General features: G+C 42.4%; 1 protein-coding gene across 2 annotated transcripts in view; it reads left to right on the forward strand.

Moving 5' to 3' along the window:
* CCDC146 (coiled-coil domain containing 146) overlaps positions 1 to 18,986 on the forward strand; it is a 129,349-nt gene that overhangs the window by 35,303 nt on the left and 75,060 nt on the right. For both annotated transcript variants that reach the window (XM_066591993.1, XM_066591994.1), the window contains exon 4: positions 14,972 to 15,181. In XM_066591993.1, coding sequence (XP_066448090.1) covers positions 14,972 to 15,181 — 210 coding nt within the window. The remainder of the gene's footprint in view (positions 1 to 14,971; positions 15,182 to 18,986) is intronic.

The raw sequence follows: 18,986 nt of genomic DNA on the forward strand, positions 1-18,986 counted from the left end.
TACTACATAGACACGCTACCAGAAGCAGCCTTATTACATAGCTAAGGCAACAGAACCAAGCTTATTATATAGAATCCTTACTAGAACCAAGATCACTACATACATACAGCACCACAATCAAACTAACTACATAGATATTGTAACAGATATGAGCTTACTACATAAATACAATAGCAAACCCAAGCTTATTACATAAGCAAATCTGCATGAAAGGCTACATTTGCATCTTGTTCTGGCACCCTTCCAGGCTTCTCCTCTCAGGGTTCTGTCTAATATGCCAAACACCGCATTCAGATGGAACCCTGGACATCTACGTAGGCTATAGTACAAAATGCAATGTGAGGTTAGCGCTCAAACAGGATTATTGCAGATATACCTCCAAAATGCCCAAATGAACTGTACTTGCATCCAAAGGGGAGGGAGCACGTTGTCAACCCTCCCACCCCTATTGCTAAAGGAAGACTCAAGTCATGAAGGAATGTATGTCCCAGGATTTATTTCAAAAGCAACTCGTTTCAGGGTTCCTCAGGCAGTAGCTTATTGCATGTCTTGAACATGGTATAAAGCAATACTATGGTATACATTATACTGTAAGAGCAATCAAACGATCGCAAGTTCAAGTCCCGTATTGGGACTACAAAAAAAAAGGGAAAAAATAGTTTGGGTTGAAAGCTGTTGGTACTCCGGGATTCTGCAGGACCTTTTGTCTGCTGCCAATTTGGGTTGAGAGCTGTTGGCACTCCTGGATTTTGTGGAACCTTCTCTCTGCTAAAACCCCTGAAAGTGGTTTCTTTTGAAATAAATCATGGGACTTTCATTCTTCATGACTTGGGTCTTCCTTTAGTAATAGGGGTGTGACGACTTTTTCCTCATTTCCTTTTGGATGCAAGTACAGTTTTATTTGGGAATTTTGAAGCTATATCTGCAATAATCTTCTTTGAGTTCTACCCTCACATTGCTTTTTGTACTATATACTCTTTTTTTTCCCCACCGTTTGGGTTAAGAGCTGTTGGCACTCTGGAATTCTGCTGGATCTTCTTTCTGTTGCCATTGATCATTATTTAACGACTTAACTCCAAAGTGGTGCATGGTTTTATTAGCGCAACAGGACGTAAACTTACATCATGTGTATAAAGTGTCGGCACTGTGACCATCGCAGCAACACTGTATTGATGGCTGCCAACAGTTAACAGGCTATCACTATGTGCCGCTGGGAGACCAATCACAGATGTCCTTCCCCAGCTATTACTGTGATTGGTCAGTCAGCACTGACTAACCAATCAGAGCACAGCAGCCCGAGTTTGAGCTATTTACAGTGAGAGCTCTCTCTACAACCACCGCAGTGTGTTATTGGTGGTTGGAGAGAGAGTTCTGAGAGAACATTGTGTGAAGAAAAGAAAAATTACAGTGATCATCGGTAGTGTAGTGTGATCAGTATATTAGTGTAGTTAGTAAAGTGTGATTAGTCAGTGTAGTGTGAGCGCTCAGTATGTTATTATAGTTAGTAAAGTGTGTAAGCAGGATCCACAACAGGTATGTTTCTGCTGTAGGAAGTCAGGCGGCAGCAGAGGCAGGTGATGGTAAAGCAGGGTGGTTTATTGCCAAACTCTCAGTCATAAACAAACACAGGCTTTCTCCAGCCATATAATGTCCATAAGGCACCCAAAATAACTGTCTTTGTAATCTTATGCGGGGATTCTCACCCAACCCTTCTCCTCAGGGTTTTGCTTCCCTCAGCTCTCCAGGTTCTCTTCACCCGGCTTTCCAGGGACTCTGCACACAGTCTGTCCTCTCTCTGGTCTGGCTGAACACACTCTGCAACAATCTCTCTCATACTGAGCTTTTTCTGCTCCTTTTTCAATTATGTTTCAGCTGTGTTCCAGGTTCTGGTACTTCCTGGACTGGAATATACATGTTACCCGGACAGCCCCTGTCTCATGCAAACTCCGTAGTTATATCCTGGAGTTCAGTAATCTCCGTGGTATATACACACCATCCAGGACTTTACCCCTTACTTCACTACAAGTGTTATCAGTGTGTCATTCAGTGTGGTATTAGTTTAGTCAGCGTATTTAGTGTAGTGTCTGTTCCTACTGTGTTCCCGTCCCCGTCTCCCTGTCGCGTAGTCACCCACCCTGTGTTCAATCAGTGTAGTGTTAACGTATCCATCAGAGTAAGGAAAAAAAATCCTGCAGTATTCCTGACTTTTTTCTATGGTCAGCCCATCCCAGTGATCCCCCAGTGTCTTGTGGTCACTCGCCCAAATGAAATTTTTTTTTTTTGTGATTTCTTTTTTTGGCTGCATAATAAATGTATATGTATCTCTATAGTATGGCCCACAGGAGGCTTACTACGAAGGAGGCTTACGCAATAATTGCATCTGAGTGAAAGTCAGCTAGTGAGGATGACCACACTATTTTGCATTATCCTCTTCATCAACAAGCGAGTCTGAACCCCATGTACCCTGAGAAGGCATCCCAGGACTGCCACTTCAGAGGACCCCGATTCATCTGATGCTCTGTGGATTACCCTAGAATCCTTCAGACCCCAGATCCCTGACTTTACTGGGAACTCAGAGATACAATTTCATACAGCAGGGCTTAGAAGGGAGGACTTTTTAACGTATTTTTTTCCAGATGATTTTATTGCCCACTCCACGTTTGTAAAACCCCACAGCTAGACCCCTGTGGATGCATCAGAAATTGCTACATTTTGGGGCATTGAATTATATATGGGGCTAGTAAAGAGGCCGAGCATTAGGGCCTACTGGAGCACAGATACTTTATACCACACTGTAAGGAGAATTTATGTGTTTATCAAAGAGAAGACGGTCCCAGATCCCGTGCAGAAGTCTGGGCCCAGGAGAAACACATCACACTAGCCTGAGCTATATCAGATGATTTCTGCTTTAATTTTAAGGTGGTCAAAGATTATATATTATAAATGACATCACAGCAAAAGTTTATACCTCCAAGGTGAATAAGGATATATGATAGGCTTAAAATAAAAGTGATTAACATAAGTTACACCTCCTTAAGTGTATCTATTACATACAATAAGACCGTCATAAATTCAGGGAGAAGGAAGGCCTGGGAAGGTGCCATACAGTCTAGTCACTTCTCCCTGTGTATGTTATACTATAAACATACATGAGTGATTTAATAGACTGTCTTATCTTCTAATCTATCTTCCTCAGAAGACATGCAGGCCTATAGAAGAGTTTCGTTTAACCCCTTCATTGCTATATATTCCTAGTCTACAATGCAATATAGAATAATTAACTGATACATTGATCTACAATTTTCTTAACATTCCCCACTTTAGATCAATATGTCAACACAGTAAATACACATATATAATGACTCTACCACAGACCCCCTGGCTACGGCCCGAAGCTTTATTACCAGGAGGCCTGGGTTCACACTTCAATACTAAGTATGTAATTATTTCATATAAAAGTATTACATTGATGCATATATATATATGTGAAGTCATTCCACTAATTGTACCCAAAATTAGGCCCGCCCCCCAAGAGAAGCTTGGCCTTGATTTATTATCCAATTGATGTTCCTTTCTTCATATATAAATGATTGTCCATCATGATATAAAATCTTACTTATCGAAATGTCCATCAGTTATTAGAGCCATCCTCCGGTACAATCAGAACGCACTGGAATCAAAATGTCACACTTCAAAATCATCAAAGTAAAATGGCGCTTTCTTCGTAGAACTTTTAACCATCACTTGTCATACAGAGGTGGTCACCTGACCCAGTAAGGCATCTTGTTCTTCGTCATCTTGTATATTTTGAAACATAGTTTTGGTGATGGAAGTGTTAATAATAATAAGGTTTTGTAACAGTCCTCGGATACATGGAATACAGCAGCAACCGCAAAGTACTAGAATGGAGGCAAATACTGACATAGAGACTAATGTGGAGTATATGACTTGTGACCAGTGTCCGAACAAGTTTTCCAACCAGTCTGTGAATGGATTGTCTATACCAGAGTTCTCAGCTAGTTCATTTGATAATGCATTTAACCCTTCCAGTGCTCGAGTAACACTACCATCAGGTGCAGTGTTATTAGGAATGAAAGTACAACAATATCCTCCAATCATTTTACAAACTCCTCCTTTTTCTGCTAGTAACATATCAAGAGCCATTCTATTTTGCCATGCAATGAGTGTAAGGTGTGTCCTAGTTGTTCCGCTAGGCCCTTGATTGCATCTCTTGTATAATTAACAAATCTCTGTTGGTTATAATATATATATAATCCGGTCTACATCTTTATTCACTGTTACCCACCATGCAAGAAGAGACTCAAACCCCCTGCAGCCATCCGATTTCTCGTCCCATACTCGTCCGGTACCCCCCTTGGGACCCCGATGGGTCAGAGGAACCTTTGGGAGAGGTGTCCCTAGTTCTCCGGACACGGCCCTTGCTGTTACCCTCGGAGGTCATGAGGTATATAGGCATTATCAGTTGTACCAAGCACAATCCCGTTAGGGGCTGTACCTGGCACCTGTTCTAGGCCCGGTCACCACACAACCATCACACATCTGTGCGTGCTCTCTGTAGCTCAGGCCATATCCCAGAGACAGCGTGCCCTTACGGTTCTCCTCTCCGCACAGCATCCCTCAGGCAGTCTCCTGTAGTCTGCCTCAGTCCCATTACCAGGTAGCGCGAAGCAAGTATAACCCCAGGATCAGAGGCAACAGCAGGCATTTGGTCCCCGCTCACAGGTGGAAACAGCAAACTCAATGTATAACATGGATCACTTATCTGTGGGGGGTAGGTACAGTGAAGAAGCTTAATCACACATTTTACGTTCATCACAGCTTGAGGACTTGTCATTAACTTTTATCTATCGTGGGGTCAAGTCTTTCTAGCTCATATAATTATTATTAACATTCTCTATACACAATATTTACTGCATAACATTAAGATTCACACAACTACTACTACTCCAATCATCTGCAGTCGCTTGATCCTCCAACGTTAACAACCCCCCTCAGGAATTTCTCTTATCAAGGAGAGGTGATGGAGTAAGATAAACAGAGCTTTAGCTGTGTCTGCCTCCTTCAGCTAACTGCAGCATCCTTGTGCTATCCTTCCTGTAATAGGGACACTCAGCTCTCACATTATCAACAACTTCATTATTATTATATCTTACATGACATTATCACATTGAAAACACCATTTAACAATCAAAATCACTGCAAACCAATCACAGAACGGACATGTACACAAATAACAGCAAGAATGGACGTTCCCTGTTCACACAGGTTTATACTAAACTTCATTCCTGATCATCTTCATTACAGGTCTATTCATATCAAGCAAGCAGAGCATGGCTAGAGTCAGTCACACTCCCCCCTCCCTCCCTCACTGAACTCTAAAGCTGAAAGGTGGGGGCGAGGGTGAAAGAAGCACTCCCATGTAACAGACGATTTAACCATTTGTGAGCTGACCCCATCTTATAGCACACACTTAATAAGATAGACAACATATCATCAACACACAGAGGACAGTGATGGAGGCTGCTGACTATTCCTATGCAATTCAGAGAAGGCACTAATCACTGGTGTTGTGTACTACAAGTGCAAGCATTGGGATGCCAGGTAGAAGGTACAGCTATGGGATGTAAGGAGCCAAGATGGCGTCTGGGCGGCGGCCGAAGGTATTACAGCAGGTACTAAAATGGCCGCAGGCCATGACTAGCACTAAGATGGCCACCAGGGACGTGGCCTGACTAGGAGTACTATCAAGCCAGGCAAGCATCTAGCCACGCCTTACCCCTTTGTGTGCAATGCCAACAAGTCCCTCATCTGACACACATCTATAATAATCTTTGTGTATAGCGCCAACATATCCCGCAGCGCTTACATAGACGGGGGATACAGAAAGACAGAAGTACAAACATTACAGAACCGCAGTTACATAGTAATCAGCTGATGGAAACAATAGGGGTGCGGGTCCTGCTCCAACCAGCTTACATACTACAGGTAATGGGGTGATACAGAAGGTAAAGGGCTGGAGATGTGCACGGTATGGCGGACTGGAGATGTGCACGGTATGACGGGGTGGAGATGTGCACGGTATGGCGGGGTGAAGATGTGAACGGTATGGCGAAGTGAAGAGTGAGGGATGCTATACACATAGACAATGGTCAGACATTTAGCCGTGTGACGGCAGAAACGGTGTGACTGCAGGGCTGGTTTATGACGGCTAGCAGGGATTGCAGTCAGTAGGTCAGGGAGCAGATCTACCAGTATGGCGCTCGTCACTCCTTCTATAGAAGTTACACTCAGAGCTCTCCCAGCATCCCTCATGTGTCGGACGGCGCCCCCTCCTGGTCTTATACTCCCTTCTGCATTGTTTAGCACAAATAATACAAGACAAAAAATTTTTTTTAGAGTAGTTTGTAAACCCCTAGGCTGTGAACACTGTCCATATGAGTGCCACCATCCCCCCTGTTGAGACATGACACAGGCCATGGCTCAAAACTGCTGCACATCTGAAGAACAATTTAGGTAAGATAGCTTTTTTTTTTTTTTTTTTTTTTTTTTTAACGGAGATGTACAGCCCATCTACAAAGAGTGTATTCAGCATCTACAAGAGATACCTCCTGCAGATCTGGTCTGAGTAACACCTCATGTGCCATCTCTCCTAGACAGTTGTATGGGGGACCGTCTGAAGAAATAGGCAGTAAGGTAAATGGATGGAGCGTAGCACATCCCTAGGTTGTCAGGTGTGGCTGTGAGTAGTAGTGTCCTGCAGGGGGATGTCTAGGAGGACTAAGATATGAGTATAACTAACTGCGTGCGGTACTCAGTGTGTGGGGACAGCACTATAGTGGCAGAAGGTCTGACTACCGCTTGTACACAGGCTGGGAGCGCTCGGCCACTGGATCTAGTCTGCTTCCCACGTGTTCCTGAGTTAACACAGAGGTGATATATCCTTCTCCTGAGTCAACAGTTAGCACAAAGGGCTTGCTCTAGTTCAGCAGCCCCCCAGACTGATGTGCCCACCAGAGTCTGTTTTAACCTGACAAAGGCTTCCTCAGAGGCCCATCTCACTGGATCCTGCCGGCTGCAGCCAGAGGGTCATCATAGATGATTCTGGTAAGAAGCGCTGTTAGAGATGCAGAATTTGAGATCCAGGAGCTATAGAAGTTTGTCTGTTACGATCGTGTGGGCAAGCAAAGCACGGAACCCACATGATCATGACCAAAGGGGACGCACACGGGTATCACCAGGGTCACACGGGACTCACACCGGTTTCAGGCAACTGACCCTGTGCTACAAGGGAGGATGATAGTGGCCCTACCTAAGCGGGGACATTGCCCTAATAAGGGCAGCCCAGCGGTCTTCGGATCTGGGCCCTAGCTGATCCTAGGAGCCACACACCAGAACAGGATGCATTCACATGCCACATGACAGACCCAGAATACACCGCATACAACATACAACGACTAGTAACAGATTGGAAGCTGAATATAAATACCAGGTATTGGTTGACATGTTGTACAAGATGTTGAAAGCTAGCAGGCCACTTCATGGCTCCTGGTTATACTGCTAGTCCCTACACTAACCAGGAGTCCAGCAGAACCGGACACCGTTCACACCGTACGCAGCCACAGGACAGGACACAGATAGCAGAACACACAGCAAGCTAACACAAAACTGACAGAATTTAAACGTACAAACGGACATGAACCAAGTCACACTGCAACCCTCACCAGACAAGCATTCATGACGGCCCACCTGATAGACTGACCAGGGGATTGGCTAGCAGACAGCACCACACCCAGCCAGCTCAATCATTAACCCTGTGAGTGCTGTGCTGCTGGAAACACAATAGAACAACAAATCCCAGCAGCACACGTAACATTCTCATTCCCAAAAAGGAGATCATTTGCTCATAGTTGTGGGACCTCCAGAATTGCTTGCCTACCTTCATCTGACAGGTTATACCCCAAATATTTAACCGTTTGCTGACCGTATTGGAGTTTCTACATGTTTACTTTATGGCCTTGCTCATAAATAAACCTCAAGAGTACGACTGTGTCCCCCCACAATTCTCTCCACTGTCTGCTGCTGGCTACCAACATACAGTAGTCGCTGACTACCTCTAAGAGGCTGGAACTGGGCTAAGTGTGCTGACATAGCCTGGGAGACAATTGTTGGAGATTCACAGCAGCCCTGAGGTACTCTGGTGAAGGTATACCTAATTTTATCATAATATCTCATTACAACACATTTACTGGACATATTCAAGACTACATAATCTGACATTCACAGGCTTATTTGTCTCTAGGTCTGTTATAACTGGTTCAGAGAGGGATTCCCTGTGGGTCCGGCCATTAACCCCTCTTACCAGGATATGACTATTAACACATTTTACATTGGCTACATATTGGGATGTATTAATGTCCTGGTGGCTCCTTAGCCCACCAGGAAAGTAATCATCCGCCCATTCACCTGGAGATCTATCTCAGGCAGTGGAGATTGCCATGAGATCCTCCAAGTGTTGTACATCCACCCCTCCTAGTCATTTTTCCCCAAGGTCGCTGAGAACATTGTTTCTCAGGGCACTCTCAGGCAAAATCACTAGACTTCCATTATTCAAACACACATTTAAATCCCCGAGCTGCACCCGACCTCTGCTTCTCCCTCTGTCTCTACTTTCACATCCTCTTGCTATCCAATAACCTCTCTGACTTTCTTGAACCATCATATCACATTCCTCTCCCTGTATAAAAAAAACCTCACTTTCTGACCCTTTTCTTTGTAACACTTTTCTGCATGTTTTGCATATTGCAAAACATCCTGCAACGATCCCATCCTCAGGGTAACTATGTATCTCATTATATAACCTCCTATTTCCTTCTTTACTGCACTTACAAACGTGTTCCTTAATGGCTGATTATATGCAGCATTAGGATCATCTCTCATGCCCCCTGATTATCCTATGGAAGGGGTCTACCATCTCCTCCCCTCCCATTCTAATTTCCTTCTACAGAACTCCAATCTGGCCATAGAATTATTCTATCTGCTCTCTCTATTTTTCATTCAATTGGAACTCCCCATTAACCCTTTGAATTGTCCATCAAACTGTCGGGCGTCTCTTTTTATATGGGCGTGACAGTTTGGGGCTTCTTTTAACCAGACTTCAGCAGCGGATAATCCGTATTTCTGCTGATCTTTTAGCTGATTTTGTCCGTATTGTATCACATAATTCTTTACAACTAGAACTTTTAATTTATTTATTTATTCCACTCATCTCAATCACTCACACATTCGCTTCATGCAATATAAGACAGCAATACAAATAGTACATTATGTTAGTAGGCGGCCGCCCTCTTCATATTCTTAGTTACTCTATAACACAATATCAAAGAGAAAGTAATAGAAAGATAAGAAGTAAAGTTCCTGGACACCCCTGTGTCCCATGACGTCATCTAACCACTTTTTACGTGTCGCACGGAGTTAATTCTTTCCTGTAGCCTTCTCACAATGGCTATGGTCTCACATAGACTACTGCTATTGCCCCTTTGGCAACCTATTCGTCTATACTTGCCTCTCATTTACAATACACATTGTAAATTCTACTAACACTAAAGTATACAGAAGAAGAAGAAGAGAGAAGAAAAGTTTAACCATTGTTATACTTACTACACGTTATCTGGGAGGCTTCCAAATTCTCCGGCTAGTTCGGAAAAACGTCACTGTTTCAGACAGGATGCCCGACTGGCCTCTAATTACGTCTAAGCAAGACGGAGGTCTTTTAATGATCGGAGAGTACTTCAGACCCACCTTTTCACAGCCAGGCTGTCCTCTCCCTCTGCAGTGAGTGATTCCGGCTCGAAGGACCAAAAATGTAAGGAGAATTTATGTGTTTATCAAAGAGAAGACGGTCCCAGATCCCGTGCAGAAGTCTGGGCCCAGGAGAAACACATCACACTAGCCTGAGCTATATCAGATGATTTCTGCTTTAATTTTAAGGTGGTCAAAGATTATATATTATAAATGACATCACAGCAAAAGTTTATACCTCCAAGGTGAATAAGGATATATGATAGGCTTAAAATAAAAGTGATTAACATAAGTTACACCTCCTTAAGTGTATCTATTACATACAATAAGACCGTCATAAATTCAGGGAGAAGGAAGGCCTGGGAAGGTGCCATACAGTCTAGTCACTTCTCCCTGTGTATGTTATACTATAAACATACATGAGTGATTTAATAGACTGTCTTATCTTCTAATCTATCTTCCTCAGAAGACATGCAGGCCTATAGAAGAGTTTCGTTTAACCCCTTCATTGCTATATATTCCTAGTCTACAATGCAATATAGAATAATTAACTGATACATTGATCTACAATTTTCTTAACACACACCACTATGTCAAGGATGCATTTTGAAGCGATCATGAAATTCCTGCATTATAAGGACAATACACAGTGCCCACGCAGCAATAACCCCAATTATGATACTTATATAGGCCAGTAGTAGAGTATTTGAACGCTAAGTTTGCCCAAGCGTACACTCTGAGAAAAACATTTCTGTAGAGGGGTCCCTTGTGTTTTTCAAAGAGAGGCTTAAATTCCACCAGTACCTGCTTAGTAGTGACACATACGGCTGTGAATATGCCATAAATGTATGTCATTTGTATGCCATTTCAAGCCACGTCAGTTTAACAATAACGTGTTCCCATAGTAACAGATTATGATAAGACATCCAAATACCTCTACCCTATATGTGGAAATCATAATCTGAAGCTTTTTCCATACATACTGCTTGTGCATACATTAACAGAATCCTGTGCAAATAAGTAACATCAATAATGTGAGTCAACCTGCCTGCTTCATATTGCTACTTGCAAAAGGCACTGAGGCACCCGATCAGATATCCCTGTTATCCAAAGTACTACGTCATTTTATTCTTTTGTCATGGTTTATGCAGCATCATGTTCTGCATTAACTCGGAGACTGTTGATCTTCTTTGCCATGTTTTGTTGTTGCTTGATAAAAGTTCTGTTCTAAGCCATTTCATAGTTCTAGCTATATCTGTAAAAGTTATCTATTCACTGGTTGGACCAATGACTAATATGTGTAAATAAAATATAACTTTTATTGAATAGATTAAAATCTGTCTCTGAAAGAACAAACATACAATTGTTTAATAATCCCATAATGAATAGAGGATTTAGTAGCAAGGAGATATGTTGAAAACAATCCTAGAGGGAAAGATAATTCATGTGTCACCTCAATCTTTTATTATTTTTTACACCAGTTCTTAAAGGGGTTGTCCCGCGAAAGCAAGTGGGTCTATACACTTCTGTATGGCCATATTAATGCACTTTGTAATGTACATTGTGCATTAATTATGAGCCATACAGAAGTTATAAGAAGTTTTTCACTTACCTGTTACATTGCTAGCGTCCTCGTTTCCATGGAGCCGTCTAATTTTCAGCGTCTAAGCTCCAAATTAGACGCGCTTGCGCAGTCCGGGTCTTCTTCTTTTCTCAATGGGGCCGCTCGTGCCGGAGAGAGACTCCGTGTAGCTCCGCCCCGTCACGTGCCGATTCCAGCCAATCAGGAGGCTGGAATCGGCAATGGACCGCACAGAAGCCCTGCGGTCCACCGAGGGAGAAGATCCCGGCGGCCATCTTCAGCAGGCAAGTAAGAAGTCACCGGAGCGCGGGGATTCAGGTAAGCGCTGTGCGGTGTTCTTTTTTAACCCCTGCATCGGGGTTGTCTCGCGCCGAACGGGGGGGGGGGGGGGGGGGGGTTGAAAAAAAAAACCCGTTTCGGCGCGGGACAACCCCTTTAATGAATGATGAACTGGTAGAAAGAATTATGCATCCTGACTAGATGATTAACAGGCGACTTGGACATCCACAAAATGAAAGTTTTTTTAAACCCTCTTGTTCTGTGTAATAGTGATCGGATGCTCTGCACTAGTGTACCCAATTGATTGGAATCGTCAGGTCTATTGTGTATAGACCATCCATCGGACTTTATTACGTAAAAATGTAAAGGTTTATTTCAGTTACTATAGCAACCAGCCGGCTGATGGCGAATGTATTCTAATACAGGTGGGGCTATGCAATAGGTCCGATTACTAATTGGCCCGTAGTACCACACACCCTCAATGGGCTGACCTGATTGTCCTCTATAAATCAGCTACAAGTTGAACTAGCTCAGTTGCACCGACGGTCTATCATCTTGACTTTCAGGTGGTCTTTTTGTTATTTTGGTATATTCATCCTCTCTTTCTTTAAGGCTATTTAGCCAGCTTTCTCACTAGAGCTAGGTTTATATCTATATTTGACTGAAGACTATGCTCATGTCAAGGGCTATCTAGTACACCTTAGCGTTAGAGCTAGCTCTACAGCATTGTATAACAAGTAGCACATCTAACTGTGGACAGCCTTAGATAACTAGAATCAGATGGAAAGAGACTGGTGAATTTTCACCTTATGAATATAGGACTTAGATAGATTAACCGTTTCCAATCCACTGTCTGACATCTAAAGACATTATGACTTAAGGTTGTACAGCTCCGATGTTGGAAGACATCAGTCGGAGTTCTCTTACTGTATATTGCCAGCCTCTCTGCTGTCGGAGCCTATCCAACATGTCACCTCATGCAGTACTGGCTTTAGCCAGCAGATAGCGGCGTTCTATAAAGGCAGAAAAAGAGTAAGCCCCTTAGGAAAACCTGGATACAAATTGGATTGGAAAGGGTTAAACAACCTCAATGCAGCTACAGACTGGTAGTCTCCGAGAAACCTTTGGGGACCAACATCTCTTGTAGTTTGGCATTATATTTGGGTAAACTTGATATATTTCAGTAAGCCCTTCATTATCATAATGAGGTTTTAACAGATCCTAGAACTCAATAGATGCGTCCGACATCTTAGCCTCTACAGCACTTTCGTGCATGAGAACCATTGGAGGCTATCCTGGGCCCCTGATAAGCTTACTCTGAGCGAAACGCATTGGGATATAAAAACAGAAGTACCATCATTAATTTGGAAATGTGTCATCATACGATGCTTGATGACACTCTCTAAGAATTCTAGTGGCAATATAAAATACAAGTTAGTGTCCATTTTAATCATCTAGTCAGGACGCATAATTCTTTCTACCAGTTCATCATTCATTAGGAACTGGTGTAAAATATAATAAAAGATTGAGGTGACACATGAATTATCTTTCCCTCTAGGATTGTTTTCAACATATCTCCTTGCTACTAAATCCTCTATTCATTATGGGATTATTAAACAATTGTATGTTTGTTCTTTCAGAGACAGATTTTAATCTATTCAATAAAAGTTATATTTTATTTACACATATTAGTCATTGGTCCAACCAGTGAATAGATAATTCAAACCTTGGACTAATCTTGCCTCCGTGACTTTATCTGTAAAAGTTAGGTTTGAAAGCAGCCTTATTGGTTGCCGTCTGTGTTTATCTGTTTTTGAACGAGAGAAACTGAAATAAAACGGGAAAAAAAAGCATCCGTTTTTTCCCCTTTGATTTAAAAAAAAATAAAAAAATAGAAAGCAAATAGGAAGGCTTCTATTCTGTCAGGTTTCGGTTTTCATGGACGGAAAAATAGCGCAGTCTGCAGCAGCATTTTGAAACCTGATAGAATGGAAACAAACAGAAGCCTTTCTTTTTGCTTTTTAATTTTTGAATTTTTTTTTATTTATTTTTTTTTAAACCCCATTGAAATCAATAGAAGAAAAAAAACAGATCAGTTTTTATTTCAGTTTCTCTCCTCCAAAAACAGAGCAGAAAGACGGGAACCCTAAATTACGTCCTAACACAGGTGTGAAAGCGGCCTAATACAGCTGAAAATGTCCCGAAAGTTAGGCTGCCTGTCCACGGGCGTTGCGGTATCCTGCGTCTGATCTCCACCGCGGGAGCCGCCACCCGGGAGCAGGAGGCGGCAGACGGATCTCTGCTGTCAGCCTATCTGACAGATAGGCTGACCGTGGAGAATCACAATGATTCTCCGCTGGGGGAAGCGCTCTTCATAGCAACGCTATGGAGAGCTTTCACTGCGTTGCCCGCGGCCGGATTATCGCTGCAGGGAACGCAATGAAAACACGCCCGTGGACAGGCAGCCTTAGATTCTAATTCTTTCCTAGAAAAGGATATGTTTAAGAAACAGAATAGACTTCTAAGTAGAATGGTAACCTATATTCAAGGCCTGTAAGTAGCTTTGTGTATGTAAGGATTGCAGTATCTTTTACCACATATTTCAAAACATAAATGTTTTTCATTGCGGTTGTGGTTTTTTGGTATTCTTGCACACATGAAGTGTGTCTTCCTTTTCTGACTTTTTTATGCTGTTAACATCTTTGAGACCATTTTTCTTACCCTATGTTACCACCCACAGAAAAAGTATGTTTTTATCTTGACTTCCTCATGAAGATGTTAAGATAATAATATATATTACATTATACTGTATATGATATTGTAAAAACATATTTAGGAATGTTATTACATAGGCACTGTATACTTTCTGCATTATTATTGTGAACACCGTAATGGTAATATTAAATATACAATGCACTAGCTTAGTACTTAAAGAGTTTTCTGCAATTTTATTTCTTTTTTAAACCTGCTTGCAGTACTTCCTCCTTACAGTAGTAATCACATTTTGTGGGACAATCTAAATTAATAATTACTTTTAGCGCATTTAGAGATGTTTCTTTATAGCTTGTTCACAGGATAATCTTTTGTACAACCCTATATGTTAATTCTTTACTACATATCCCAGCATGTATTATGAATACATACACTACTGTAATTGTTTTGCTCTGTATGTGATACGCCACTGCATGTTCAGCTTTCTTGTCCCTATTAATATAGACCGCATAGTAGATATATATATATATATATATTGTTATATAGTATTAACTAGTGTCCACTGACCTTTACATCCAGCATACAAGAATCTGAGATACAACTGCTGCAAGATGCTAAACGTTTCACTTATCTACTTGAGCAACAGCAACATGAACTAGAAAAAGCAGATCAGTTCCCTGAAGGATCAAACACTGAAGTCTCCAGAATGAGGCAGCAGTTGCTCAAATATAACAATGACCTGAATCACGCTGAGGAAAGAGAATACCATCTTCAGTATAAACTAGAGTGGTAAGTAAGCATGGAAGCCGTGTCTATACAATACATTTCACTAATGTGTTTCACATCTAAAATCACAACATGGTGGCAATATGATGCCCCTAGAAAGCATGGCATATACCCCTATGGTAAGTATTCCATAGGTTGAAAAATTTGGGTCTACACTATCTGTAGACCTAGATTACTTCTAGTGGCACACCATACTCTTACTAGTACCAATAGAAATCAAAAAGCCAGTTGCTGCGCTCCCCAAATAGCCAAAGACAAATGTAGGATCTCAAGGACCAGTAAATAATGAATTAAGTTTTTAATACGTCAGTAGGGGTGAATTGGGAAGCCAAAGTGGCCTTGAAAAAAAATTCTAAAGTGGCCCTATGTTGTAGGTGGCCAAAACCAGCAGTAAGTGGGGCAAACACAAGTAGGCAGGGGTCAGCAAACCGCCAGTCACAGCCACATTGGCAGTAGGAGGGGAGAAGTGTGCATAGCTTGCCGCAGCAAATGTTTTACAAAGCACAGCAGAACATGTTCGAACCGGATGTGTACATTAAGATGCCACCTATTTTTTTTTTCTTTAGCTATTAAGCGTCTATGATGTAAATGATCATCATAGACTGGCTTGTCTTAAGCCTCTATGATGGACATTTATGTCATGGGTCCTGCCCCTGTCTGCATAATCACGGCAAGAGCCCTGTGTTCACTGACAGCTGGGCTCTTGCTGTAATGGCAAGGATCAGGGAAAACTGTGAAAAGTAAACTCTTATTCCTGTCATTTACCATCCTAGATACCGCAGTCAACAGCGACCAGAGCATCTAGGTGGTTAGACAGAGGGAGGGGGCTCAGAGCTAATCTAATTGAAGTAATCAGCTAGGTATGCATGAATAACCCTGCAGTTTCGCCTTTTGTTTAGTTTTTTTCCCCCCCATAATTTTACCTAATAGGCAAATTCTTATTGCAGCCCTTTGCTAGACCCCTGGCTTCCATAGTAAAGCACTGGCTTCCAGCTATTGCGATGTGCACCTGATCGGATGACTGTGGAATCTAAAAGGTTAGAATGATCGGAGACCAACATTATTGGTATCCGATAAATGACCATTGCTTAAGGCTGTTAGTAACAGCCTAGTCATCCAGAGTATAACATGCACAGCACTAATTGGTTCTTCTGAAGCACCTGAGTAAAGAAGTACCCGGTACTATTGCACCTTGTCACCACCGGAAGCTAGGGGTTTGACAGCCCTTCAATGGAGGAATGCCCCTGTCACACCCCTAGCTCCCGATTGGCTGCCAGTACCTCTCCTGTGCCCCCTCCTTCCTCTGTGTCTCCCCTTCTCCTGTGCCTCCTCCTATGTCCTCTCTGTCCCCCCTTCTCCTGTGCCCCTGTTTACCACTATGCCCCATCCTCTGTCTGTACCCCTCTTCTTCCCTGTGCCCCCCTCTTCTTGTGGTGCCGTCTCGTCTTCTCCCTGCAGAGGTCAGTCCCCCGTCCCCCCCCCCCCCCCCCGCTTTCCAGCTCCTGAGTGTCGGCTGTGATTTCCCGCCCCCTCCTCCGCCTCAGTTCTCACTTTCCCCGGGACTCCGGGATCCAGTGACTTGCCCCCAAGGTCGTTGTCCGCCGCTGCTGGGAACCTTTTGGCTGAGAGCGGACAGAAGTTTGTGGCAGCCTGGAGGTTGGAGGATAGGGCCGGGGGGAAGCTGCCTGCTGGGCTGGAGGGTTAGGGTTAGTTTTCCTGTTAGGCTTAGATTATTACCTCTAAATGCTTCCATATTACAGCTGTAACATGGAAGCATTTAGAGCTGATAATGTAAGCCAAATGCCAAAAATGAAACCTAACCCTCCAGGCCAGGCAAAAATCCATACAGACGCTGCTAGGACTTTCAAAGACCTTCAGGAATTCAACAAATCGGGAGCTAGGTGCGTGAAGGGCGTTCCTCAATGCAAGCCCTTAGCTTCCGGGTGGTGACAAAGTACAATAGTACCGAAGTACCCTAAACAGCCACAGTAAAAAAAACTATGGGGTAGTCATAAAGGGGTTAAAATTGACAACTGGATGTTACCATTCCTTTTGTCTGTTGACGCATTCCTACAATTTATGACACCATCATCACTGTTCAGACAGTATCAGATTGTTGACAAGGAGAATAGTTACACTCCGTTGTCGATTCATACATTTTCAGGAGGAATAACAGAAGAACACAATTCAGAGCTCAGGCTGATGATGCTCCAAAATAATTTCAAGGGGAATTCAAGTATTTATTAAAACAAACATGTCAGGAGAGCTGACAGGCAAAATGAAAGCCTTTTACTTTACATGCTGACAGGACGAATGCTTCAAAACATCCCTTAGAGAAATTTAATCCATTGCTGCCATAACCATTTTTTGTACTATCATTTTTGTTTTTCATCCCCACTTTCCAAGAACCATAACTTTTTTTTTCTGTTGACACAGCCATATGAGAACATGTTTTTAGCAAGTTGTTTTATTTTTGAATGGCACCATTTATTTTTGAATGGCACCAATAATACTGTATTATATAATGTATTAAAAAATAAAAGAAGTTGTAGGGTGGAATAAAAAAATTTTGCAATTTGGCAATTTTTTTTTTGTTTTGTTGTTAGTGTTCACTGTGCACTCAAAATTACATGTTAACTTTATTGCTAATGCCCACGGCCAGATTTCTGCCGCATTCTACTTGGCGGAAATCCGCTGTGTTTTCCCCCGCAGCTATTAGGTTCTATTGAACCTAATGGCTAAATGTTCATGCTGCGGAATTCCACCGCGGAATTCCACAGCGAGAAAAAAAAACGCAGCATGTTCTAAATGCCGTGTGAATACGTGCAGACGGCTTCTATTGTAGTCAATAGAAGCCGTCTGGCACGCTATACTTCCGCTGTAGTACAGCGGAAGTATCGCGTAAATACGCGTCCCCGCCTACCGCCAGCCGTGTCATCTGACACTGGTGGCACGTCATGTGTTGTACTATGCACACGCGCTGGCCCTCCATGCGGGACGTGTACGGCGGATCTGGAATGGTAAGTATGGGGTTTTTGTGGCGGACTCCGCTGCGATATTACGCTGGCTGAGTCCGTCATTGGCGTGGGCATGAGGCCTTATTCTGTGGGCCAGTACAATTTTAATAACACCAAATGTATTTTGTTTTGTTGCATTTTTCTACATTTAAAAATGTTTGTTTTTTGTTTTTCGTAATTTGCTTTTAGTTGCCTTTTTTCTGCTGCTGCAGACAGGTCTCAGCTGTACAACAGGTCCTGCACCTGAAGTGTCACAAATAACTAAGGATTTAATTTCTGTAACTACTAACCATTTAGTATTCTAAACTATGAGGTGCTATACTAAATATATTAGTGATGCATGAAGAGTTCTTGATAAGTGGAGCTCCACATGAATTCAATACTCTGTAGAAATGTGTGCCAACAATTGAATTTTCAGCCTACATGAACTGTGGAAAAACATCAGACCATTAAGCAATTTGATCTTTATTGGATTTACTGAATGCTATTTATTTGTTTTATTGTAGAATGCTCAGACTGGAAATCATCAATTTATTATATTTGAAACATAGCACAGTGTTGCAATGGAAGGAGTAGCACATGTATTCATTAATGCCATCATGCAGCATTGCACTGGGTCTAATGGTACTATTCGTGGAATTTATTTTCATTTTTTATAGGTGCTGCCACTCTGCACTGTACTCATGGATGGCATAATTAGGTTACATACTCAAGGATGGCAAATCTTTATGTGAGATTTCTAGATAATTCTGCTCAGTCCTGTTTAGATTCTGTTTTTTTACTACATAATT

This window comes from Eleutherodactylus coqui, chromosome 2, assembly GCF_035609145.1.
Source record: "Eleutherodactylus coqui strain aEleCoq1 chromosome 2, aEleCoq1.hap1, whole genome shotgun sequence".
Classification (NCBI taxonomy): Eukaryota; Metazoa; Chordata; class Amphibia; order Anura; family Eleutherodactylidae; genus Eleutherodactylus; species Eleutherodactylus coqui.